Raw genomic sequence first — 26,487 nt, 5'->3', positions numbered from 1 at the left:
GATATCACACAGGCAGACCGTTAGGTATCTAGTTCTGTGTATAAAAATAAAAATAATGGAAAAAAAATATGTATGTATGTAAGTAAAACAAATACAGGGCTTTTCATTTAATGACTTGAATAGCACCTTAGGTTATGCTTTTGTGAATAGTACAAGTATGATTTTTGATTGTATTCGAGTTATTCATTTTTTAGGGCTGCACAACATCAGAAAATCTTGAGCTGGAGACATATTCACAATATATTGCGCAGGCCTGATGTTTTGCTGTGAAATATTGATAGAAGGGAAAACCCATAATTTTTAGACTGACAAAATAACACACATAGCTTACACGTTTTTGCAAGTACAAAAGCGAACGACTATTTTATTTCACTTTTTAAATAATTGAATTTATGTAACAGGGCAATACGGGTCTCCTAATAGCGTGGCTGACAGACTTTAGACCAACAACCATTAAAGGGAGTTGATTTTAGACAGGGACTCTGATACAGACCATTTTAAAATTTGGAAACACCTAAATAAATTTAAGCCCTCTGTTTTTGAATTGAAAGTTGTATAGCATAAATAACTCAATATGAGAATGTAATGTAACCAAAAGCAAGCATTTCTCTCCCCAACCAATAGAAAATAACATAAGAAACCATTTTTGCAAAGTTAACTGGCCGATTTTTATCGCATCTAGAGCCTGTTATCTAATCTTTTTAAGACATTTTTTTGTGTTTGTTTTTTTGAAGACACCTCCAGCCATCACATTTGATCTCTGTAAATGGAGCTTTGTGTATTACAACATGCTTTTATATTGAGGCAAAGCAAGAGTCCTCATCCAAATGTCTTCTTTTTTTCCCAAGAGCATTTTCCGCAGAAATCCTCCACTTCTGGCCTGTCGTGAAAGCAAACTTAAATGGCCTTACTTTGTTCTGATTGCTCTTGTGTTGTCATAGTTTCAGATCCATTAGCGGAATAGCTGGAGATTTGTTTGACATAAACTGAGGTAAAAGCACTCAATGTTTGTCATCTTAAAATAGTGGCGGCATTTCTCCACTGAGGTGTCTGTTGAGCAGCCGAGTGGTGGCTTTGAAAAGTTGTCACGCAATCGAAGTGTCCTTAAGAGTCTCTTAGATGGCGAAACAGCATTTCTCCTTCAGGTTTCTAAAGTTAGGGTAAAGTGCCACGATATGCAGCGCATTTAATCCCTTTTCTGAAACTTTACTGAAATGTGAAAGTTTTAGTGTTTTCAGGCGCATTCTCCTCTTATGTCTGTCTGTGGTTCGGACACCATCAGCCGAACATTGTGCTGTTTCTTATCTCCTCATCTCTTTCTGGTCAGTTTTCTTAGTGCCTCACTCTTTAACCAGCTTGTGTTTTTGTGTAAAGAACTTTCAATCTGAAACTTCAGGTGTTAGAAAAATTTCAATGAAATCTTGCAAGTAGGATCAGGTCTGTGACAATAAAGGACCTTCTGAAGCTGAATTTGTGTCACATCAACATTTCAAATCTTTGTGTGTATAATCACTAAGTAGGGCAAATGTGATGCACATTTATATTGAGCCGTCTCTCTTTTTAGTCAATATTTTGTGCAATTTGAGTAGCGAGTCTTTCGGTTTAAGCATCTCCACAATGTTCTTCCTGGCCCGCCCACTGTGTTCCCCAGACTCCACGATTCTGTTCGTTGACTAATGGCCTGTAATTCATACTGAGGTTTGTGGTTGTAATGTTATTAGCATGTATATATATTCAGGAAATATAAATACTTTAACAAGACTGCTGTATATGAAAATCCATTGTTGAAAAAACATTGCAAAAACACAAAGTCTTACCAAGTAATCTTAGTTTCTGGAGAAAGTATCTTATCCTAAATAATATCTTATTTCAAGTTGTGTCTTGAAATAAGACACAACTAACTTACAAGTAACTTTTCAGCAAGATATAGGAGCTGGTTTAAGTAAAATAATTCCTTAACATTGATGAATATTAATATTATAAGTGAAATCTGCCAATGTAACAAGTACTTTTTGTTAGTATTAAGGAACTATTTACTTAAAATAAGCTCCTATATCTTGTTGAAAAGTTTCTTGTAAGTAACTCATTTCAAGTGCACTAAGATACTTGCACTATAAAATAGACCAAAACTACTTCTTTTTGCAGTGAAGATCAATTACACCATTGAGTTAAAGCATACAAAATAGTGACTTTATGCTTCTTTTCCCCTCCAGCTCAGAACTGTTCTGGACTGCGGACGTGCTCCCAGTGCTTGGACCAGCCGGAGTGTGGCTGGTGTGGGGACCCCAGCAGCACAGGGAAGGGCCTCTGCATGGAGGGCTCCTATAGGGGGCCCATGAAAAGAGTGGCTAAGCAAGGCCAGCAGAGCCAATCCCATGACATGAACCTGGAGCCGGCCAGCTGCCCCAAAGACAAAAGCTTCGAGTGGGCCTTTATTAACTGCCCTGGTGAGTAAACTACACTCTGTGCCGCCTGTTGAAGTTCTAGTATATCTGCTGCATTATTGGGTATTGATTCTTGGCTTTTTGATTTTTGTTTGAAAATGATATCTCCATACTGGAATCCTGTTTCAGCTGCAGAATGCAACTAATCCCTCCCTGATGACTCTGTGCAACCTTATGCTATTGTTTCTTTTTTAATGTGACCTCTTTGTTCGCTTCTTCACTATACATTAGCGGATGATAATAATATACCCTTTTGAAAGTGGTAATTTGATCATCTAAATGGTGCTTGGTTGTTTTCCGCTGCAGATTATTGGAAAGCTCCACATTGAAGTGAAAGGCAATGACCTAATTTTCTAAAGTTTTTTTTAATTTTTTTCAGTTGTAGATGTATCCAGAGGCCAATTAAAAGTTGTTCCAATAAAACAAATTCCAAATGGCAGCACTGATTAAAAAATAATTAATATGACATTGCAGACACAAGTTGTTGACAGCATTAACGGGTTTCTATCATTACTGGGGAGCAAAAACAACCGTAGCTGCAAAATCCCTAATCCCAAATCGACTCCCACATGACACTCAGACAGGTGTATTGAAAAGCATTTTAAAGTCGTTCATTTTCTGTCTGCCTTGTTTCTCACCAACACTTCCTCTTCTTTTCAGCATGCCAGTGTAACGGCCACAGCACGTGTGTGAACGGCAGTGTGTGCGAGCAGTGTCGCAACCTCACCACCGGTCCGCACTGTGAGACCTGCATGCCAGGTTACCACGGAGACCCGACCAATGGCGGCAAATGCCAGGGTGAGTGCTGCACCTCCTTTGACTTTATTTATTTTGTGCTTCCAGTTGTAAATGTTTTCCTCTGAACCAACGGACATAATCTGGACGTGTTGCTGCAACGTTGGGTCTGGTTTTGAAGCATTTCAACTTTGATTATTTGGAAAAAAAAAAAAAATAACATATGGGGTGGGATTATCTAAGCCCAGTTTGTTAAATCCAAGGCAGCTTGTTATAAACCATCAATAGATTTCACTCGGATTGTGTTGTCTTGAGTCTTGTGGAACATTCACATAATCCAACCCAATATGGTGAATGTTTTCTATTCAAATGTCAAGAATGTTGCAAAAATGACAGAAAATTAAAACATTTCAGTTAGGAAATGTATGAAATGGTGAAATCAAGGATTTGTAGGAAATCTGTTTTGCTATTCATTTCTTTGCTGAAATTCATTTGGCAGCAGGCTGTAAGATAATTACTTTAAAAAAAATGTAAGTAATTTATGAGGTGAGTTTTACACATTTTCGGACACTTTTCTAGCCTACACAGTCACAATAATTTACAGAGTAATCCAAAGTCACTTTGAAAATGGTGAGACAAGTTTCAACAAAAGCTCCCCATTTTCATTCCTTTACTGATTTCTTAGGTGTGGTGCTCAGTTTTTGCCTTGTTTGTAAGACTTCTTTATTCAGGTGAGGATAAAAGTAGATTTATATCTTAAGCCTGCTGCCAAATGAAGAAAATTATTCTTCAATCGTTGCAAACTATACTTTCTACAGAGTCACTGTTTTCAATGTAGATAATGATTATGCTGTGTTCCCCACAAAATTTAAAGCATTGAATGATTGCAGTCACACCACAGGAGTTGGCACTAAGTCAAAGGAATGACAGTATAGCTGTCTGATGTCTTTCTGCATCTGTCAACTGAATGAGTTGAACATTGGTTGAACTACGGTTTTGCAGGTTCCTTGTAAAGATGAGATTTACTTCCCCCTCTTGTGTTTTGACATGAAATATAAAAAGAATTCCTGAGAAATTATACCCAGGCATTTGTTTGAAGTATTGGACGCAGGAGTCACACACATTCACATTCAAAAACATATCGCCGTGGGAGCTTTGTATCCCTAGAGACCATTTTCTGATGCATGTAACGTAGTTGTAAAGCTGCACACCTTTAAACTTTTCTGGAATTTGTTCATTTTCCTCTGAAGTAAATCCAGACCTGTCATTGAAACTTGTCTATGAATCCACAGTTTAATTTAAATTGATGAAGCATGCCTTCCTCCCAAACAAAACAAAAAATGAGATTTTACACACTGAAATAATTTGCTTTTTTGAGTTGGTACAGTTGGATTATTGTTGTATTTTTCCTTCTTTCTTTGCATGATTTTAATTCAGTTCATACTAAATTAAGACTGCCTGTATTCCATAAAATTTTGCAGATTCTTGGCCCAGATTTAAATGATCCGTTTTGCTTATCAGATCATCAATTCAAGTTGTTTAAAAAAAATAAAATTGGGAATCAGACATTTGTTATTCTATTTAATTTGTTTACCTTGCACAAATTCACAACAAATGTATTCTCCAGGCATTTGGCAGAACAGACACGTCCATTTCATATATTGGGAATCCCATTTAATTGTTTTAAATCATTGACTTTGTGCAATGCCATTTAATAATGAGCTCTTCCAGTTATCTCTGCTGTGCATACACATTCCAGTGAGCACCAGAGGAAATTCAGCTTCTGTTCAGAATGTTTATTTATTTTACCTAAGGGCACTTAAGAAAAACTCAATTCATATCCATTTCTACAGAAATGTGTTATCAAGTCAGTTCTACAGAGTTATATTGCCAGAATGAAAATCATTTGAATGTAACTCAGATTAATTATACTGTAATTATGATATAGTGCATTCAAATAAAGTTTAGAATGTCAATTGGTAAAACGGCATCTACCTAAGGAAGATTATCATGTCAAACTTTGCTGCAATTCAGTTTGGACAAGCAAAATGTGAGGAAATGAGCAAGAATTCCTGTCAGAAGTCAGAAAGGAGCAAAGCTGTTTGGATAAGCTCACAAGACAAACATTTAGAAAAACCAACTGATCCAACATTCAAGTTTTTGGACTGCCGGAGGAAACCAGAGTACCTGGAGAAAATCTACACACGCACAAGCAGAACATACAAACTCCATGCTCAAAGGCAACAGTGCTACCATCTGCTGCACCATGCAGCCTGCACAGAAACCAGTCAGATGGAAAACTAATTTGTTCAAGTTAAAGATCTAAAAGGAATCTTTGTCACTGTTTTGTTTAGTTGCTCCAAACTCAGCAGAATCCATCACAGCTTAAGGGTTAAATACTTGCAACTCAAAACTTCTTAATATTTCAAATTCCGTCAAGAATTTGGTCTGCATATTACTTACCATTACTAGCCAAGTGGCGCGATTATTGTTCCTTTTGTGATGTCATCAATCAAAATAAGCTCAAAGCAGAAATATCTTTTTTTTTTCTTTAGCATTACTTTTACACCTTTCTGTATTTTTGTGAAACCCTCCAGTAAAAATCTATACTATCAATATTTGTTGGTGGAAAAAAATACTCATCTGGATGGTATATTTAAGTTGCAGTGTGTCAGTAAGAATACGTCGTAAAGCAAGAACTTAGACACTTGGTTAAAAGCTTTCCAGTCATGTAAAATATTTATATGCACCATGTTAGAATTTGGGAATGGGGGTAGAAGGCCCACTGACCCCTCAGTAATCCGTCTTCTCAGTGTTTTAAACTCAGTGAACTAAAATAAAGGGGTCCCTTATTTTCCTTCAAATGCTAACCTAAAAGCCTGCCTCTGTCAAAGCACTTTAGCAGCCAGTCTACCCATCTATTGCTGCACCTTTTACATTCCTCACACATACGGAGTCTCAAACATACACAGCTGGGGGGTAAGGTGTGTGGGGAAGGTTCTCAATTGTCTGTTAGATCTTTAAAGTTCACCCAATCTTTTGGGAAAGGCTTTTGTTTATCGTCGTTCCTGGATCAATATCAATTTCCGTCGTGTGTTTGATGCAACAGCAAGAATCTGGGGCCTAGCTTAGCACAAACAGGCCAAGAAAAGAACAATTGCGAAGGTTGTAGGAATGATGGGATGTGAATTCTCTCTCAGGTGTTTTCAATTCAAACATTTGTAACAACTTATTGTTGATAGAGTATTTGGTACTTTCAGTAATCTATTCATGGATGTGTTCTCTCTCTTTTAATGCTCATTCTTATCAATCTTTCCACCCATCTGTTCTTGTCACCTGTTCCAGCTTGTAAGTGCAATGGTCACGCAAACGTATGCCAGGTGTTAACGGGCAAGTGCTTCTGCACCACCAAGGGGATCAAAGGAGACCAGTGCCAGCTGTGAGTACAACAAACTCAGTAAAAATCTGAATCTAAACAAACACTCTGGTTTATCTCTTCAGTTTTTGAAACCCCATACCCTGGTTTTGGCCAAAATACGCCTTTCCTATGAACCATCAACTCAGTATCAGGGTAAAAAAACAAAAAAAAAACAAAGACAGGCTGAAGATATTTTCTCAAAAAGCTTAAAACAAAACACTTGTTGCTGTTTTTAGAGAATATTGATAAAGAAAAAAGGTTATAATTGAAATTTAGCTCAATAAGTTACAAATGGGAAAACAGTTATACAATTTTTGCTTCTTTTTTTCAAGAAATGAATGTAAAAATTATCTTTTATTTGATATTTTCCTATATTCTTAAGCTTGTTTCCATAAGCTTTACCGATACTAGCTGTTTGCACATAATGTTACTTTTTCAGAAAGCAGTCCACTCGTCCATAACGGACGTCAAAACAACCAATGATTGTCAATTCTTGTAAAGCTTTTCCATATGCAGATAGTGGGTAGCCTAGTATCGCTTTTATTTAGTTAATTATATTGTAAAAATGGTTTTAGGGTACTGTGCGATCAGAGTGCACAAACAGACATGGATGCAAACCCAAACTTGTCATTTTATCGTAAATCTTTCGATTTGGAAAGATTACAGCATTGAATAGCAGTTGCCAATGTTTTTTAGTTTTTGTTACTGCAGTCTTTGAGCCACAACTAGGCGTGCTGCTTCCACAGACTTGAACAAATAGAAGAAATGTTAGCAAAACCAACTTGGGAAACAATCGCAGTTGCTCCGTTCAGTTCTGCCGTCCCTCGCTTCCAACGTCCATCAAGGCATCCTGTGGGATAAATTGACATAGTTAGAAATGGTCAATATATGAAAAAAAGAAAAACTTTCTTTTTTCATTAAATATCAAGACTATTACTAAGGATCTAATCTATCCTTTTGATCTTTTAGCCTCTGTTAACAAACCTGCTGGATTTGAGAAAATAGGTGGTTATGCCGTACCAGTTGCTAATAAAATATGATATACTGTCAAGTCGTTTTGTAATTTCTTTTAAAATTTTATTAAACTTGTTTCACAGCGACTGCTTCCTCACACACAGTTTGACTTTGTTTCTCCTATAAATAGTTGATGATGGCTCACCGCAGGTATGCAGGAAGAGCCTTTTTTAAATGAAATTTTTATAGAATGTTATATTATCCGTTTACAATCTGAACAGACTGAAATTGGCATTGACAGAGCAAAGTTCTTAAAAAAACAGATGAGGAATCACCTATTAAAAACAGAAAAAAACAAAACAAAGACCGCAGTTTTAGAAAAATAAGCTTCTTACATAATTATATTATTAGATAAAAAAATTAATAATTAAATATTCTGTATTAGTATTAGTATATTCAGATCAGAAACAAATCTATCCGTCAGGTATATGTAAACAGCTGTTTGTGCATCAAATAAAATCAACAGGATCTCATTTTGAGACCGTCTGACTTCCAGCCGCCCTGTTTCAATTACACAATGAGATTCATGTGTGTGATTAATTCAGTCGGGGTGATTCATGGCTCTCATGACGTGGTGTGGAGCGTTGATGTCAGATCTCTGTGAGCCAGCCCCGTTTCCTCATATGGAGTCTCGGATGCGGTGATGCTGCTGATTTGATGGGGGGGGGGGTGCAAACGACGAAGGATCAGTTGCATTATCGCCCAGAAAGTCCACATCCAGGGTGATTTGTGCTGATCCGGTGGATTCCAGCTGTGTGGGAGAACCTTTTCCTCTAAGCCTTGTTTTTACAGTTGTAAGCAGGATAATGCAATAAGAGTTATGGATGGGTCAGGAAAAGCTGAACAAGCATTCATGCTTTTTAACATAAAACGTTTTTCTTCTCAGTTATTTTGCACAAATTCTGCCAATACCTGAGCTGGAAATAAAATCTCATGCACTATCCTGTATTTCTATTTTTTATTTTTACACTTATTTAGTTGCATATTTGACTCTGACCTTTTAAACTTTTCCTTTTTTTGCATTGTAATGAGATATGGCTTTATAAAAAAAAAGTTCACAATTTTTCTTTTCTGAAAGAATTCTTGAGTCAGAAAGTTCTATGCAAATTTAGAGCTTCTTCTAAATTTGCATAGAAGAAGCTGCCACAGGTTTTAGACTGTGTTTCAATATTTTGGTATTCAGGTAGGAAACAGTGACTGAGTCAGAGAGGAGGCATGAACTATTTGTGAATAATGTGAAAGCATCACTATATGCTGCTGATATGCAACGCTGATGTACAACACTGACGTTGCCATTTATTTTACAATCTAAAATGCTAATACCTGTCTGTTTAAACCTGAACAAAATTATTTTACAGTTCTCACAGTCGTTGTAGCATAAATGTATTAAGACACTAAGTATTTTCTTCAGTTCTATTTTAACTAAGGTAACTAAGGTTTAACTGTTGCATTAATTGAAGGAAAAATAGACAGTTTCATAATCTTGGAGGTCATTAATCGTACTCTGTTTTGTTAGCCATATTTTGACTTGAAATGTGGTCGGAAGGGCTGATCAAATACATTTCAAGGACACCAAAAGGCCCTCAGGCCATACTTTAGGCACCAAGGCTATATTTTTAGCAGTAATAAACAATATGTTACATTATTTTAGCAGCTTAGCATATCATACTGTCCTCTCATTCTGGTTTATGTCTAACAAAACCAAGGTAGATCCTAGTATTTCTTCAAAATATTGTTAAAATGACCAAGATCTGCATGTAATGTTCCTGCCCAGTTCTTTAAATAAATATTTTTAATTCAACTAAACTTTACACTTGTAAAATGCTTGAACAACAAACAAAATCATTAAATCTTGCTTTGTGGTTTCTAACGTTCTATGTTATTATTAGTGTTGAGGCAAACTCTGAAGTATTGAAGGTAATGAAGAGGGGCTGCAGGAGAGTAAGACCTCTGTGAATCCTCAATGCTTTCTGTCAACTGTAATACTGAATATATAACACTTTGCACAATCGACAAAGTGCCACATTGATTTCTTCTTCCAGAAAATGCAGTCCAGTGCAGTGATTAGCAGACCGAACCACAAGGCTGCAAAGTGCACAAAGAACACACATGCAGGCTTCCACCTGTGCTTACACTGAAGCCACGGCTGCTATTAAGACTTGAAATAATAGCTGTACTAATGAAGCAAAGAGTGCATTAGTGCAGAATAATAATTGTTTTGAGGGTGGAAAAAATAATGATTTTGTCTATGCGGCATTACGACGATCAGTCATCAGGAAAGTTTTTCTTCTTTTTGCTCATTTAGATAGATACTTTAATCAGAAAAATTTCTCATGCAGGAGGCAGCGGCGGTAACAAACGCTTCTGTGCCCACCGTAGCCTGCGTTTATAGGTTGCACGGGCACAGACAAAGGTTCACGCTGAGTCTAGATCAAATTAAGATACAGCAAAGGGGGATTGCCTGAAGTTTGGACGCGTGCAAGGTTGCATGCCAGTGTAGATTAAATTAAGATACTGAATGAGTCGAGGAGCTGAATTATACTGATGAGCAAGTGGATGTGTGGATTTTGCCCTCTAAATGCCAGGAAGTTTAAATACTCAGCGACGTTCCCTAAGCTTCCTGTAGCCTGTGGCAGCATTTGTCCATCTCTTTTTTGTTCTAGGGAACAAAACATTCTGCCTGTTTAGCATCAAGCAGCGAGAACAGCAAAAACTATTTAAGTTCTTTAGATGTGACGCAAAACTCCCGCCAGCTTTCCTGAAGTGTTGCCGAATTATTTTAAGAACTGGAGTCGATCGTTTTATAATGTAACACTGCTTCACAGCCGCCTCCTCTTCCTCATCATCGGCGGCGTTGTTGTCTCTCAGTCGGCTTCCCTCCCGCCCGCCACCGCCGTCCTCTCTGACTCCTCACCACCACCTCTGATTTTTCACATTCTAACAAGTTTAATTAGTCGTCTGAAAGATGAAATAATTGCGAAGCGTAGTTATTTCATAGCGATGAGAGAGGTAATTTTTAGAACCACTTTCACTTTCTTTGTACAGTTCCAGCTCATATAGGATAAAACTTTGGAGAAAGACTTCGCTTCACAGTGAATTGTTAAGAGATCAAGGCATAAACAACCGAGATTCAGAGCGGAGAGATGCATTCAAATAAGATAAAGGGCAATGCAGTCCAGTGAACATGACCATATGCTTGGATTGATTAGTGCGCTTTGGAAAGCCATGAGGTTGATAAAACACACTAATGCGCACACATATTCTCAGAACTGTTGACATCCCACTGTGGATATAAACAAATCATTTTTACTTGGCAGCTCTTCATATTTAAAGTTGGCCTGTTTTGGCTGAGGCCACAATTTGACTGCAGCTGTTTGAGCCAACGGCATCACTGCTGAGGACATTTTAGTTTAGTAAAAAGTAATAATAATCTTTCCATTTGGGTTCTACCTTTTAATGGCTTCAAATGCAGAACCCAATAAAAAGGAAATCACTCTCCAAAATCAGATTATGAATCTATTAAACCCAGAAGATAATGATGGTTTTTGTTTTGTTTTTATCCAAAGAAATAGGTGTTTGGCTGTAGGAAACGATGCTTCTCCCCTTCCATGTCATCACCACTGACTATAGTAGATAAGCTTGTGCAGCTTTTCCTTAGTAAAAAAAATACAACAGACATTTGTCTCACAATTCCCAATTTATGTGTGTTGTTTGGATTTAATCCTGATATAAAGTTACAATGCATAGATGCCAAGAAGGATATGTTTCCATTAGGCCTGTGATTATTTTTATAATGCATCATGCATCTGGAAATTGCATCCAAGAATGAACCAGACTTGGTCCAGAACTTTCTTCCTTCAATCTCTTATAATTTCTTTAAAATTTTCTCACAAAGTCAAACGATGTGCCTTAAAATGTATCCACAGATGTGTCGCCATTTAGCGCAGAAGATTAGGCGTCTCTTTACATAGTGTATGCTTAGATCTAGTTTCACCTGTTTCCAAGACATTTCTTTGTTTATTTTCAACACCCTTTCCAATGTCGTATCTTGTTTCTTAATCAAGTGAGAACTGATGTTGAAGTGATTTTTTTCAGTACCATGTTTTTTGATTTGCAATTGGGGGGAGATGAACTGTGTTTCTCATCACTGTTTAAGTTTAATGAAAGTTGAGAGAAAGTCTGTTCTATCAGCTGTCAGATTGTTTCCTTTATGTCAGAAGTTAAGAGGCTTGATGAGGTGCCAACAGCAGGAGCTAATGCGCTGGCACTTGGCATACACCACACCTGATAAAAGGAGTTGTTTTTTGCTCTCAATCTGTTAGCGCTCATCTTCATCTGCTTCTCTCTATTTTGTATTCTTTGCTGCAGATGTGACTCAGAAAACCGTTACCTTGGCAATCCACTCAGAGGAACCTGTTACTGTGAGTAATTCTCCGCTGGACACACACACACACACACACACACACATATCCACATTTTATGGGTTAGTCTTTCATTGCTTCCCACTTCTCTGCTCGCACTCTTCCGCTCAGGGCAGATGGCGCATCTTAACACTTTGGCACCAGGGGCGCTTGTTCGATGACAGAATGACTTGTCGTGAAAATGTCAAGTGCATCACAGGGAGTGAGTGATTGAGCTAATCAAGGAGACGGAGGAGTCAAAATTCTCTACTTGTCTACTCACTCAATCTCACACCTATTCATTTATTCATTTAGAAAGGTAACGAAACGATAGCGCAACTTTTGAGTAAGAAGAGTATCTATGGAGGTGCACGATGCACACGTCTGCTTCAGTTCCTGCTCATGCTGCTGTCTGTGTTTATTTGCATGATGGGGTGTCCTTCACAGCGCTGCAGCAGTTCTTTGTGATTTGTTATGTCTTTCAGCACTCTGCTACTGACTTCAGAGCCTTTGCCAAGGCTTTGTTCCTTTTAAAAATGTCATAGCCTGACAACAGGCTCATTGAGGAGGAGGAGGACACAGGAAACTAGAAGCCTGGAGCCTGTTTTGACCTCTGGACACCACTGGAGCTCCTTGAGCTTTGTTATTCTGCTATGTAAACACGACACTCCCTGCAGTCAAAAAGGCCATTGAGCACAGATTTAATATAGCATGCTCAGGTTGACAGTGGTCAGCTTTGTCTCAGGGTTTGTTAGTGAGCTCTTCCTCTTATGGATTGCTTTGTGTTAAGTTTTGGAGCATGCTGACTGATAATCCTACCTTGTCCCCATAAAAGCCATACTAGCCAGACTCATGTATTTAAAGGAGTAACTGAATATTGAGTTTAATGCGTTTGTCTTGGAGATAAATAGATGGACTTATACATGTACAACAGCTTGAATATTATCTCAGTTAAATTCACAGTAACTCTGAATAAATTTGACATCATCAGTAAGTTTCACTAAATTCATACTATGTTAATATTGACATTCACATTCATTAGGAAACTTAGTATCTACATTTTCAGAATTTGTAAATAACTCAAAACTCTCCCAGACTGACTTGTTCCTGTGTCTTTTTTTCCTGGCCAATCACATTTATATTTCTTACTTTCGTCTTTTCAATAGATAACCTCCTCATTGATTACCAGTTCACATTCAGCCTCATCCAGGAGGATGACAAGCATTACACCGCCATTAACTTCATGGCCTCACCTGAGCAGGTAACATCTTTAAGATCAGATCTCATATTTGTAGTTGTTTAGCGCTCCATCAAATATCTTCATTAGTAATGATCATAGTTAGTTGTTGATGTTTAGCTTTTCTAAAATAAAATGTTGACCTGCTGTTTTTTGCTGTTGTGCATATTGTCTCCCTGACAAGATCTCCCTGGATTTATGTTTTTCATTTTAAGGCAAACAAGAATTTAGACATGTCCATCAATGCATCAAACAACTTTAACCTCAACATCACGTGGTCTGTGGGCTCAACGGGTACGTTCATTTTTGTTATTTCATGCAAACTAAAATTAAGTAGACATAATAGTTACAGTCCTATTAGTTTGAATTTAATCATCAGTCAATTTAAACAAGGATGATAGATTGTTAGTTGTAGCTAAATTAATTGTAGTATTTTTTTTCTGAGATACATTCAACACTAGATTTTGCAAATAATAGTTACCTAACAGATATGTGGCATTTTACAGAAGTCGCTTGAACACTACCAATTATTTCCTATTTGCATGCAAATATTATTATTATTATTATGTGCACATAATTGTTCAGACTGTATATCTTTAGTTTAGCTTGGGTCATTAAATTAAGCTTATTTCACCTGAAACAATTCACATTGAATGAAATACATGTATGAAATATAATTAAAGGGCTTACACTATCAGTTTTACAACCTTTATTTTCATTTTTATTTGGCCTGTCACCTTTGGTAGCAACATTGATTTCCATGTCCATGTTTTCAGTAAAAATAAAAAAAGCACACAAGGCAGGAAGTTTTGGAAATTAGAATGGAAGCTAAAATACTGATCAAAGAAATTTAGAATCTGTCATACATTTGGCTCTCTAAATGCTTTAGTTATTGTGAACTGGTAGGAAGATTTTTGTACAGAATAATTATTAATTTTGATCTATAAAGCAATCCTCTGACAGGCACAAACATTTTGATCAGATATCTCGACAGAGGACACGCAAAAACCATAAGGCTGAAACAAAATATATATATTTTTTTACCTGAGAAACTTTATGCTCACAAACAACATTTTAAGATCACCTGGTTGCCAACTCAGTGCTGGAGCTACCTGTCATATCAGTGGCATAAACAGTGCTGTGTCCTCTTCTCTCAATTTGGGTTATTCCTTATTTAGATCTCATTTTATAATCGTTCCATTGTCATGGAGAATAAAGTGTTGTTGAAAAATAGTAATTATTTATTTTTAGCTGTTCATTTTTCACAATACTTCTCACATTTTGAGTTATTTTTGTGTTCTCAGCAAGTGGAGACAGACCTGTCCTGTTAGAAAGGGTTTTTTTGTCGAGGAAAGAAAGTCTGTTTTCTGTTTACAGACTCAGACGGAGGGAGTCTGGGGTTCCAGACAACATGCCATCACACTCTAAATGAAAGTGCAATTCCATTTAGAGATACATGGTTTCCAAAAGTCTGTTTCAGAAATTGGCTTTTTAAAATTTGTATGTTTAAAAAAATAATGAAAAGGCTTTAAAGCTTTGAGTATTTTTAAGTTTTCTGTGTCTACTCTGTCATTTGCCCTACGAAGTAGTTTAGTTCAGAGTTCTTGGTTTTTAGAATTCTCACGGTATGGGATTTTGTTGATTTTTGCATTACAGCAAACATATAATTGGATATTTTAAAGCAGAAACAACAAAACCAAATGTTAAACCTTCTCTGTTGGCATTTACGGTGTCCCTGCTGCTGTTGGTCCCCTGAGGAAAGACACCCAAGGACACTGCAGTTGTCCGGTGCCACTGTTTATCTCCCGCCTTCCCTTTCTTCCTCCCAAGTCGTCTGGCGCTCTCTCCACGTTCCTTCAACACTGACATTTTCTCCCCACTAAAACACGTTTAACCCCACACGCTTCTCTTCGCCAACCTTAACTTTTCCAGTGCGCCGTCGTTAATATTTGAATTTGAGTCCCCACTTCTCCCTGGCACAGATGTTTTGTCTCAGAAGGAATAGAAGCCTCTTCACAATTGACAAGAGCAAGAGGCGCCTTTAGTTGGGGGGAGAAAAAGAAGGTGTGGGGGGTGATTTCAATTAAGATAAACATGCTCACGTAGCTACACTCAAGCTGTCATTTTCAGTGCTTTGTTTCAGAGCTGTGGATTGGAATATCAATGCTGAGAAAGCACTGACATGAAGAAGAAAAAGAAATGATTTGGAACATTAAGACAGATGGAAAATGGTCTATTTTTACCCCTTTTCTTTAAAAATTGCTTTTAATTTTAAGATGGGCAATGCAATCCTCACCCAGAAGCAATATTACTCACATTCAAACAATATTAACTGTTTTATATATGAAATCTGGATGTATTTGGTGCCTTACCAGAAATCTGTGAATATTAAATGGGAAATTTGGGGCATCACATTATGGATAAAGAAGTGGGATCATGAGTTCAGAAAAGGGATGTTTGTCGTTCGTTCAAGCTGAGCTTTTCACCCACATCGTATCCATTTTAGTATAAAATATAATAGGCATGTGTAATTCTACAATACTGTGTTGTTTTTTGAACAACATCTAAGTTAAATGCAGTCAAGAAATAATGATAATTGCACATGAGTGCTCTCCTGTAGTTTGAAATGGACAAATAAACTCGTTAATGCATTTATAATAACATGTTGCAGCTAAAGCAGCGCCATCTCAATGTGTAAGCGTGTTTTTTTTTTTTTTGCTGTTTTTTTAATATTAAAAGCTAAATGGCTTTGTACTGAAAATGAACACTTTGTTTCAACAGCTGGGACCATTTCTGGAGAGGAGGTTCCCATTGTGTCAAAAACGAACATTAAGGACTACAGGGACAGTTTCTCCTGTGAAAAATTCACCTTCAGAAGCAACCCTAACATTACCTTCTATGTATACGTCAGTAACTTCTCATGGCCCATCAAGATCCAGGTAACAAGAAACACCTGACGGCTGAATTTGGAGGAGATTTTGTGTGAAAAACAATCTTATTTTTAGATGCCGTCTAGCATTTTATGCTTTCTTTGAAAAGATGAGTCAGGATTTGATTATAGGACTGGTCTTGAATTATCACTGGAAAAATAGTGTTTATTCTCTCCAAGTGTCTTGGGGTTGCATAAAAACCTGTGACAGTGTGGCAGACAAAATGATTAATACCGAATGCCATCCACTTAGGCAGTCCCCTGAGGTCCAATTAGAGCAAAGTTTCTTCAAGGGTATTTCTGTCAGGTTTGCAAACCCAAAACGTCTGCATAAGTCTAAGGAGATAAAGAAAGTCTAATTAAACAATTAGACTGTAAAAAAACCACTTTATCTATTGTTTGGAAGTGATCCAACATTGCACAAAGTGAGTTGCCAAATTATTATAATATTCTGGATCAACGTCTAATTATGAATTAAAATTAGAGTCAGCTATTTGTAAGCAGATTGCAAAGAAGAGTGTGATGTAAACAAATTAACAATTTAAGGACCTTAAATGTATTGGTGCTAAGCTAAGATGTTGCGAAAATATTTTCTAAAGGGAAATACACATATAGAAATAGATTACATTTATTATCTTCAACCTCACAGTCTAAAACATACACATTGAGTAATGATGAATGTAACAATAAATGTTGCAATTTAGCATGTTGAAAGCTATTAGCCCTGGCTATAAACCAATAAAAAGTGATGAACATGATGTTTAATCAATTTATTGCATTGTATTTATCTACCTTTGTGTTTTGCTAATTTTTTAAAAATTTTAAGATTTTGATTCACCAACTTAATTTACATTGGTAGACAAATTATTTCATTGATACACTCTGATCAAATTTATGGAACCACGTGCAGCAGGTTATTTGAAAAACATCAAAATTATCAACCAGTTCTCAATAAACCCTTCTACTATTACTAACCGTCTTTGTTTAAGCAAGACAGAAAGGCTTTTGCTGAGAAATACGATAGTTCGAGATAGGAGTAGAGATTACTAATAATAGCACACAATGCCCGTTTTTTTAATTAGCCCACTCCCACATATTGATTTTTATATCATGTCGCACCACATCGCATGGTAGATGAGTGAACCACCTTGAGGTAATAACATCTTCGGGGATGGTCCATCTGTGGAGGTGGCCCAGTAATAGTTTTCTATTAAATTTCCTGGCCGACAGTCACTTACTTATTATGGACCGAGCCCACGCCATAAAAGCAAATAGCTTCTATAGCAGGCTTCTTTCCTGGTTGGGCCTCGTGATGCTGGACTGATTCTGGAGACCCAGTTGAGCTGAGGCAGAAATCTGGAAGAGATTAGTCTTTGTTTTTAAGGTCTAAGCATTTCAAATAAGCTGTTTTCATGTAAATCAGGATGGACAGAGATTTTTCAATGACATCATTTGACATTTGCTTTCAGGGTTATTGGATGATCTGATTGATCTTAAGGATTCTCCAAGCCTGGAGAAGTATAAGAAGTGAAAAAATGTAGAAGCATATTTGTATTCTATATCCTGACATAATTTCCATCTATCCATCCATTTTCCTTCTTTCTTTCCTTCTCTTCCTTCTATCATTAGATCATCATCTGTTCTAACTTTCTTCCTCTGGCTTTTGCAAGTTTCATATTCAAATATTCAAAGCCTGACAAGTATCTGCCATAATTGTATTGGAAAATTAAAACATGGATTTTGCCATCACAGATATTTGGGAACCATGTGCTTTACGCACCATTAATCTAGTTTTCAAATAAAATGAATGGCTGAGATGAACAGATTGAAATTAAATTAACCCTACATATATTGCTTTGAGTTATATAAGTACAGAACAGAAGAGTCCCACTTATTAAAAAGCCAAACAATCATTTGTACTTTTCACGTTAGCCGTGTCAGTGAGCATTGCATTTCAGATCAGTTCTTCTCATCTTCTTGTTAATAACGTAGAGAGAAGCCAAAGGTGAACAAAGTTTAAGAGGGTAATGGAGTTTTCCAAGAACAGCTTAGTACAATAAAGATTCTCAGCCTCAATAAGAACCCTCCTCCCTCTCACTATTAGTGAAAAATACATAAATATCTAGTTGTGTATCGCTTTTCAGTGGCTCATTGTTATAGAAAATAGAAATTAGTGATGTCGTTATTGGTTGCTGGTGAACGGTCTCTGTTTAAACAACCTGTGGTAACCTCTATTTTTTTCTTTTCGCCATTTCGTACCATCCACTTTTTTCAGAATTGCCATTCAGAGCAACAAATGTGACGCAAATGGTCCACCTCTGAAAGCAAAATTGTGCTCCATTACCCAGCACTACATGTTGCCAATCAGAGACTGAATACAGCTGCAGATGACATTGTTTTTGTGGTTCTAAATGTTTTCGGGGCAGACTGGCTGCAAAGCATCTGTAGTAGATAATGACTTGTCACCATGATGTGGCCCATCATATATGATTTAGCTGCTAGGGCTGTCTGTAATCTCTCCTTTAATGAAGATGAACCATATTCCTGGCTCATTTTTCACTGGACATATTGCCTTTGAGGCAACAATAAACAAATCACCAAAATAACTGGTGATGTGTGTATACATTTAGATTCCTATCAATCTAATATTTGTGTATGCTTTTATTATGTCTTCATTTGTAAGTGTAAAACCAATCCATATTAGAGTGTTTTTATTTAAAACCTTCTAGCCTCAGGTTTATGTACAGATAAGCCTCTAAATGCTCACAAATCACAGCAACTATAAGAAAATTTCTTGCCTGTATATCCTGGCAGTTTCCAAGCTTCGTCCTAAGAATTTGTCTCTCCTCTTTTACACCATTTTAGTCAATACATCTTATTCGCTTTTTAAATTTGGATACGCTTTGATCTTAAACATTAACAAGATCAACAGCCGGAAGTTGAATCCTCACCCCAGTCTTGAGGGGTGGAGGATTTTTTTTTCTTTTAGCATTTCTCTGTATTTATCGGATTTTTCTGACTATAAGCCGCTACTTTTTCCCCACGCTGTGAACCATGCGGCTTAAAGCCCGGTTCGGCTTTTCTTTGGATTTTTCTTCAACCACCAGGGGACTCTTTAGCAAGTGAATCATTGGAAGTCAAAATTGGAAAGAGAAAGCGCTAATTTTCATTTAGAATAAGCACATTCTAGCAGCAGGCACAACGGAGAAATTTCTTTAAACTCAAACCCCCTCATCATGAAAACCACACGAAGAAAAAGATGCCGCTTTTAAGTATAGTCCGGAAAATACGGTACTTATGCAGTAATTGTTGGTGCATTGTTTTGTTCTCAGTTAAAGGTTACTGTCTCTTTAAGAGATTCTAAAAGCAACAGCTGGAGTTCTGCTCACATCCTCTGCTCTCTGTTTGTCTTTCCATCGACTCTGACCAGCTTCCCATAATTCAGCTATTTTTTTAAAATAATTAGATAATCTGTAGCCTTCATTTTATTAAAGAACATTAGAACACAGGGGGTCAGATAACAAATTTACTCCAGACTTTTCAGATTTTTAGTGGTGACAATTTTTAAAGAACAGTGCATTTTCATTTCACTAGAGAAATATGTACAAATTTGTGATTGCTGATCACATAACACCTCAAACGCATTGAAACTCATAGCTGTATTTCATAATAAAGAAATAGTAAATGAAGTGATGTTGGAATCAATTGTTCAATTACATTTGGTCTCTTTTTAAATAGAAGGTGGCTCATCTGTAGAAGCTGAAACTCCTAAACTCTTCATCCAGTCTGAACATGGAAACATGAGGGCTGAGAGGCTTCACTTTGTGTCCGTTACATAGTTATAATCAGAATGTATTCCAGTTGGTTCCTGCGTTTTTAGCTAAAAAATGCCTTTTCAGCTCTAATTAATTGTGACCTTTATCGTAAAAGGTATTGTTCATTCCCAGTTTTATCTTGTATGTGTTTTAGTAAATTGCAGTTTGAGGCCTGACTGCGATTGCTGCAGGTCAGGCCGTTCCTTCACACCACATCCATCCAGTTGAGCAAATGAGTTTTGATGTCAACTTAAAGAAACTTCTACCTTGTTCTCATCTCTGTCCACAATATTACATCAGACATTTTTTGTGGAGTTTTTTTTTTTGTTTTTTTAATGCTGGTTTTAATAAGTCTTTGAGTGAATCAGTGACCTTTAACAGGCCAACTTGGTTCTTAGCGCTGACTTGACCTGTGTGTGCCACGTCACATTAACCTCCTCACTATGTCACATTTCAACTCCGGCAAATCAGTCAGAGGTTATTGGATGTTCAAAGGCAGGTTTGGTGTAATGGAAAAATGTAACTGTATTGTGGTTTTTACCTTTCTTGATATAATTGTATTAACCATTACTCACATTTTGCAGATTTTCTTCTAGACCACTCAGAAATTTCTAATTTGTCGTCTGTTTTTCTCCAATAGATTGCCTTCTCCCAACACAACAGTATTATGGACCTTGTCCAATTCTTTGTAACGTTTTTTAGGTAAGTACTATACTGAGCAGTTCAGTCTTTTTATCGCTTTTGATATTTCTTGAAAGAATACTCATTAAATATAATAAATATAAACTATTTAACCTTGTTAGTACAAGGTTTTCATGTAATTGTTTTTGTTTAAAAGCTTTGAAAATTTGTTCTACAGATTTTTTGAAGGATATTCCCTCAGGAATATCCATATTCCTCTATGCATTTACTCTATATTCTTTAATAGTTTACACCTCAAACAGCACTGAACATAGGTGATGACATTCCTGGCAAATGGATGAAAAGCCTGAAAATGAATAATCTTGCACTTGTATATTTGTTTGAAAAAAATCAAACTTCAAATCAGGCTACATTTGTGTGTGGTTAAAAAAAATCTTTGGTTAAAAAAATTTGTTTTTACAAAATCAATTAATACCACATTTGTTGTCTTTTGTAACTATTCTTGTCTGATAAATGTTATGAAATAATTCATTACTTTTAATATTTAAATAGCTTATAGTTTAAATATGTTTATACACGTTTCTTTTAATTCTGAGACATAAATTTAAAACTAGCCACTCTTCAAAATGGGAAAGACTGGAGAACAGGATGTTGGAGGAAGGGTCAGGTGTTGCTAGGTTGGTCTTCCTGCCCACAAGGGGGAAAAAAAGATGACTTCTTCTCTTTAAATATTGATGATTTAAACCAACACATTAGCTTCCTGAAAACTGTCCTCATATTTAGAATATTTACACTGGAGAGTTTTAAGAACAGGAATGAAAAACCAGAAGCCGTAAGATTACTGTTTTGAGTTTTTGGCTTGTTAATACTTTACCTGATGTGTAGATATAACATCCTTTCATTCCTTTAGTTTAAATGTATTTTTAACACAAACTAGCAGCTTATTCACACAAAATCACTGAAAACATCCAGAGAAAACTTTGGAGAACCATTTCTCATAACTTATTTTATAGAGTCAAAAAGTCTGATTCTTAGAAACTAACTGTACTTTGTTTGTATAAGCTATGCATTAAATCCCTTTAATCAGTCAAGAATGATTATTAACAACGACTTCATTCTCCCCTCCATGTTTCTTATTACTTATACGTGTTTTAAAGTGGCACATTAACTACCATTAACACTTAAAGAATGTGCATAATTCCCTGTAAGTGGCATCTAAAGAGAAGGCGTGGGTGATCAGGATATGAGGGCTCTTAATCATTTCTTTCCTGCTCAGAACTGTGAAGGAAGTCTTTCATCATTAAAATGTTTCTAATGAATAGGTCGAGCTGTTTGAAACACACATTAATGTCTGAGTGCATAAAGATGATGCGTTTGTGATTTCTGCACTTATGCTTTCAATTACATACTGTAAAAAAATGATATAAAGTCTGCATACTTTTTATACACCTGTACTCTCCAACGTTATACTGTAGCATTTGTCTGTTGCTTGTGTTATTAAGAACACACATCTTGTGTAGCTTCTCTACATTTGTTGATTTGCGTTTATAGGTGTGCAGTTCCGGTTTGCTTAAATTGTGTGTGTGTGTGTGTGTGTGTGTAGTCATAATGGAGAGCCGTACCCTAAGGCAGCTGTCCATCAGCACCCAATCCACAATACATTTCCAGCAAGCTGTCACAGAGTCAGTTAGCCGCTGCCTCCAGCTGATCATATTACAGTCTGAACAGAATGAATCTGGAATCCTTCAAAGGCGAAGCTGAGACAGACAGCTGTGGATATTATTTACGCAGAAAACTACACCTTTTGGATAAAATGCAGGTTTTTTGTACATTTATATTTAGTTTTGAAATCTAAATATTTTTAGAACTCCAAGATATAATAAACCACCAAAATCAATCTGAAGGATTAATCGCTGGCTATTGAAACGGGGAGGAAAATATTTTTTAATCTTAGATTCCTTTAGCATCAGAGATAAAATGTTTACTTTAACTGAATGTAATGAGAAACATCAACAAAAACTACTAAAGAACAAAATCTAGAATATAATTCATTCAAATATTGTTATTATGGATAAATTTGTTTTACTTGTTGTGTCCTGCAGATTTTCTGCCCAGGTACTTCTTGCAAATAAGATCTGGTCTCAGTGAGGTTTTACCCGGTTAAATAAGGGGGAAAAAATATCCATTTCACTCTCTTGCTTTAAAAAATTAAACATCAGAAAACAAAAGTTGACATGTTTTTAATTTGCAAAATGTATGAACTAGAAGCTAAATAAATGAAAGAAGAACAAATGAACTATCTCAACAAATATAACATTGCAGGTGGTTTCTCCAAATTATAGAGAAAATTCCTCTTTCAATGACAACTTTGGTCTCATCATTCAACCTCTTCATGACAAACATCTTTAGCAATAAAGCACCTTTTTATTGTTATGACCTGCATTAAACGAGATTAATAGCCAGACTCCAGCTTCTGCTAGCATACCTGAACAATTGCTGCCCATTCCTCATAGACAAATGCCTTCAATGTATTATTGTTTAATAGGCATGCTGCAACCGCCTTAAACGATTAAATCACATCACTGTAGCAAAACTAGTATCTTCTATGACTTTTTCTGAAACTTTCTTGGGATATTTGATCGATTTGAAAGTCCAATGATGGCCCTTCAGCTTTCTTGCAGAGTGTTACAGTTTCTCCCAGGATGGGGCTGTTTCAACAGGAAGCTTGAGAAGAGAAGAAATAAAACAATCAAAATCTTGCAGAAATATGCTGCGGCATCCACTTATCTGTGATTGTTAGCAGTGGGCCTGCTTTCTCACTGAAATTTCAGCAGTTGGTGAGTAATTTATTAATTCGAGCCTCAATTGTCGAAAATTTGCAGAAACATTGATTCAGATTTTTACTTATTAATTTTTTTGGAAAGTTGTTTGTAGAATATATTAAATGTATAAAGCAAATTAAGTTGCTCCTCCTACCGTATGGGCCAAAACTTTGGATTCAAAATCAAAATGCATTAAAACTGTTTCTTTCCAATACATATGCAGATTGGTTGCGTTACAATACATGAAAATATACTGTATATAAAAATGGTAAAGCATGAAAATAAGAAGATATTCCAACATTAAGAAATGAAAGTGGTTCAATAAAAACACAATTACAATGATAATGTATTTATAGCATTCATAAGAGTCAATGGCACAAAAAATCCAATGTTACACAGATTACCTTATTTCAAAGACCAAACCACACAATCTGCCACAATCTGTTTCCAATTATATTAGCAAAGCTAAAGTTAAGCAAAAGTAGATTAAAAAAACATAAAAGATGTTCACAGACCTTGAAGATCCTTTGTAACTGACACAATTTAACAGGTTGGCTTGTTTATGCTATGTCCTTTACAGTTAGCATCTGTCATTAGCTTTGAAATTAACTTTTCGAAGCTTCAGATGAAACTCTGCAAATGCAGCAATTCCCATCCCCTTACGCAAGAAGTTAATATCTTCGTTTTCTCACGTTTTAAGTATAAAAGAAAATCGGGTTCAACCAACTTTATATTTTTCTGTTTCAGAAAACTCAACAATATTTAAAAAATCTGAACATTCTTAAAAGATTAAATATTTTTATCTGCATGTTATTTTAGTCATTCATTGTGTTCATATAACAAACATACAGTTTAAGGCTGCAAATACCTTTTTTGTTTTTTTAAGCTTCACCCGTCCGAGTCTTTGAACGCAGTCTCAGTCTTTCATTTTTTCACACTTAATCATATGCATTATTTTCCACAGGAATGCAGTGAACTGTTTGTGTTTTTCCCATTTGGTAGGCAGATCATAATAATTCCATTTAGCCTTTGTTTGTATCTGTGTTGTCCAGTTCTCAGTGACCCATAAACCCAAGAAGAAAAACAAGGAATAGCACTGATTCACTAATGAGCTGTTTTTTGTGTGTGTGACGGAGTGTGTCTGTGGATGTGAGGGAAGATTTGAGGAGACTTGAACCTGCAGGAAACATAATCAGCCTGATGACAAAATGTCAAATCACCCCACAGGGTATTTTAGAGCTCCTTGAAGGAGAGATAAGGAGCAGAGAACGGACATCACGACTTTTCTAATGTTGTCATTTCTTTCTTCTTCTATGAGATCAAGCCATTTTTTTAAAATCAAAACATTTTAGGATGGATGTGTGCACAAAATGCTTATTTCATATTTAAATTATTCTGTCACTAACTCAGAAAAATACCATAAATGTTGTTTTTCTTGTGATTTATCATTTTAAGAGGCTTCTTGAATTGTTTGCATCTGATAAGCAGCCCTTAAGAGAGCAGATGCTTCTTTTTTTGTGGTGTCACAGAAATAAAATGTTTAACTGAAGCAGCAGATTTGAGCTCCGGTTTTATGCTGATCTTCACTGTTATCACCTTGTTCAAACATCTGATCAAACACATCTAGAACACGTGGCGACCTGAAGTTTACATACCAAACAAACTGGCTCGTAACATCGGAGATGATTGTCTGTCTCCTGTGAGATGTTTGCTCGTTTTACTGGTGTGTACATGACAAAAACTTTAGCACGTCTCCTAAGACACCAGGACAGTGCTGGGATGACAGCTATTGGACTTGGTTTCTGCACATACAGAACAATTTTATGTCCTTTTTTTATTCAGTGTTAATTAGAGAAAAATAAGATGTTTTGGCGTATAGGCATGGGCTAGTTTGAAATTTTCATCTATGATGACATTCAATGTGATTTCACAGTATTTGACAAAAAAATATAAAAAAAATAAGACAATGCCTTTAATAAAAGCAGAAATAATCCAGCTGCCAAAATAATCCACCATATTGTATAATGTGTTTGTGTTAGTTTTAAATAAAATCTACTGAATATCATAACATTGTGGTTTTATTCTATTGCTCTCAAAACTGTAAGAACTCTTTATACCATTATTTTTTCAAGCCCCATAATTTTTCCCACACCTACTATATTACTAAAGGAACAACATTTTCTGTTTTTGGATTGATTCGAATTTGATAGCAGAAATCTAATGTAGACAGTTTTATCCACAAAAAAAAAAAAAAAAATCTTAATCTGTTTTTGAGAAATTTTATGTAAAACTCAAACTTCACCATTCTAACCAACTCTTAAAAACGGCCTCTTTAGTGGATAATCATCCTGACATTATACATCAAAAGGATAATGAAGTGGAAGCTCTCAATCAGTCAAATTTCCCCTCCCAGATCAGCTTAGATCTTGCTGACTTTCCCTTGATTAATGATCACAGTGTTGGGTTATTAATCGAAGTAATCGGCCAAAATATTTCAGTCTAACGATATTTTAAAGTTCTACCTCCTCAAATCATTTTGCCCGATTGTGTTTCTCGAAGTTGAAAGTACATTTATACAGATTTGGATTTGCCTTGTATTCCTTTCAGGTTTTGTTTAATGACATGCTTTCTTCAGATCAGCAAAAATGTATAAAGAAATCTCCTGTAAGGGTAGAAGTTCAAAAACAAACCTCCAATAACTACAGTCTGCTTTATTAAGGATCAACGTTTTCTATTTTAAAAATGGCTAAATAAGTTAAAGGAGACATATTTTGATTCAATTGTAACCCTGCTTGTTTTTTCTTCTTTTTTTTCATCCCAGTTGCTTTCTGTCTCTGCTCCTGGTGGCAGCAGTGGTGTGGAAGATCAAACAGACCTGCTGGGCGTCACGACGCAGAGAAGTAAGTCCATGACGTTTAAAGCAGAACTGAGTAATTACCTTTAAGGCACTTCTATGAAACTCGTGTGAGTGAATACAAGTCTGCAGATTAGTCATTTTAAAATGATTTGAATATACACATAATTTTGTATT

The 26,487-nt window shown here is 36.1% G+C and overlaps 1 protein-coding gene across 1 annotated transcript in view; it reads left to right on the top strand.

Annotated features, from left to right (window-relative positions):
- Positions 1-26,487, top strand: part of atrnl1 (attractin like 1) — a 70,571-nt gene that overhangs the window by 27,385 nt on the left and 16,699 nt on the right. The window contains exons 18-26 of the mRNA XM_005804391.3: positions 2,214-2,447; positions 3,105-3,242; positions 6,525-6,618; positions 11,980-12,032; positions 13,178-13,272; positions 13,464-13,542; positions 16,030-16,187; positions 20,633-20,694; positions 26,278-26,356. Coding sequence (XP_005804448.1) covers positions 2,214-2,447; positions 3,105-3,242; positions 6,525-6,618; positions 11,980-12,032; positions 13,178-13,272; positions 13,464-13,542; positions 16,030-16,187; positions 20,633-20,694; positions 26,278-26,356 — 992 coding nt within the window. The remainder of the gene's footprint in view (positions 1-2,213; positions 2,448-3,104; positions 3,243-6,524; positions 6,619-11,979; positions 12,033-13,177; positions 13,273-13,463; positions 13,543-16,029; positions 16,188-20,632; positions 20,695-26,277; positions 26,357-26,487) is intronic.

This window comes from Xiphophorus maculatus, chromosome 10, assembly GCF_002775205.1.
Source record: "Xiphophorus maculatus strain JP 163 A chromosome 10, X_maculatus-5.0-male, whole genome shotgun sequence".
In the NCBI taxonomy this organism is placed as follows: domain Eukaryota; kingdom Metazoa; phylum Chordata; class Actinopteri; order Cyprinodontiformes; family Poeciliidae; genus Xiphophorus; species Xiphophorus maculatus.
The sequence above is the reverse complement of the archived record's forward strand: the minus strand, read 5'-3'. Positions and strand labels throughout refer to the sequence as shown.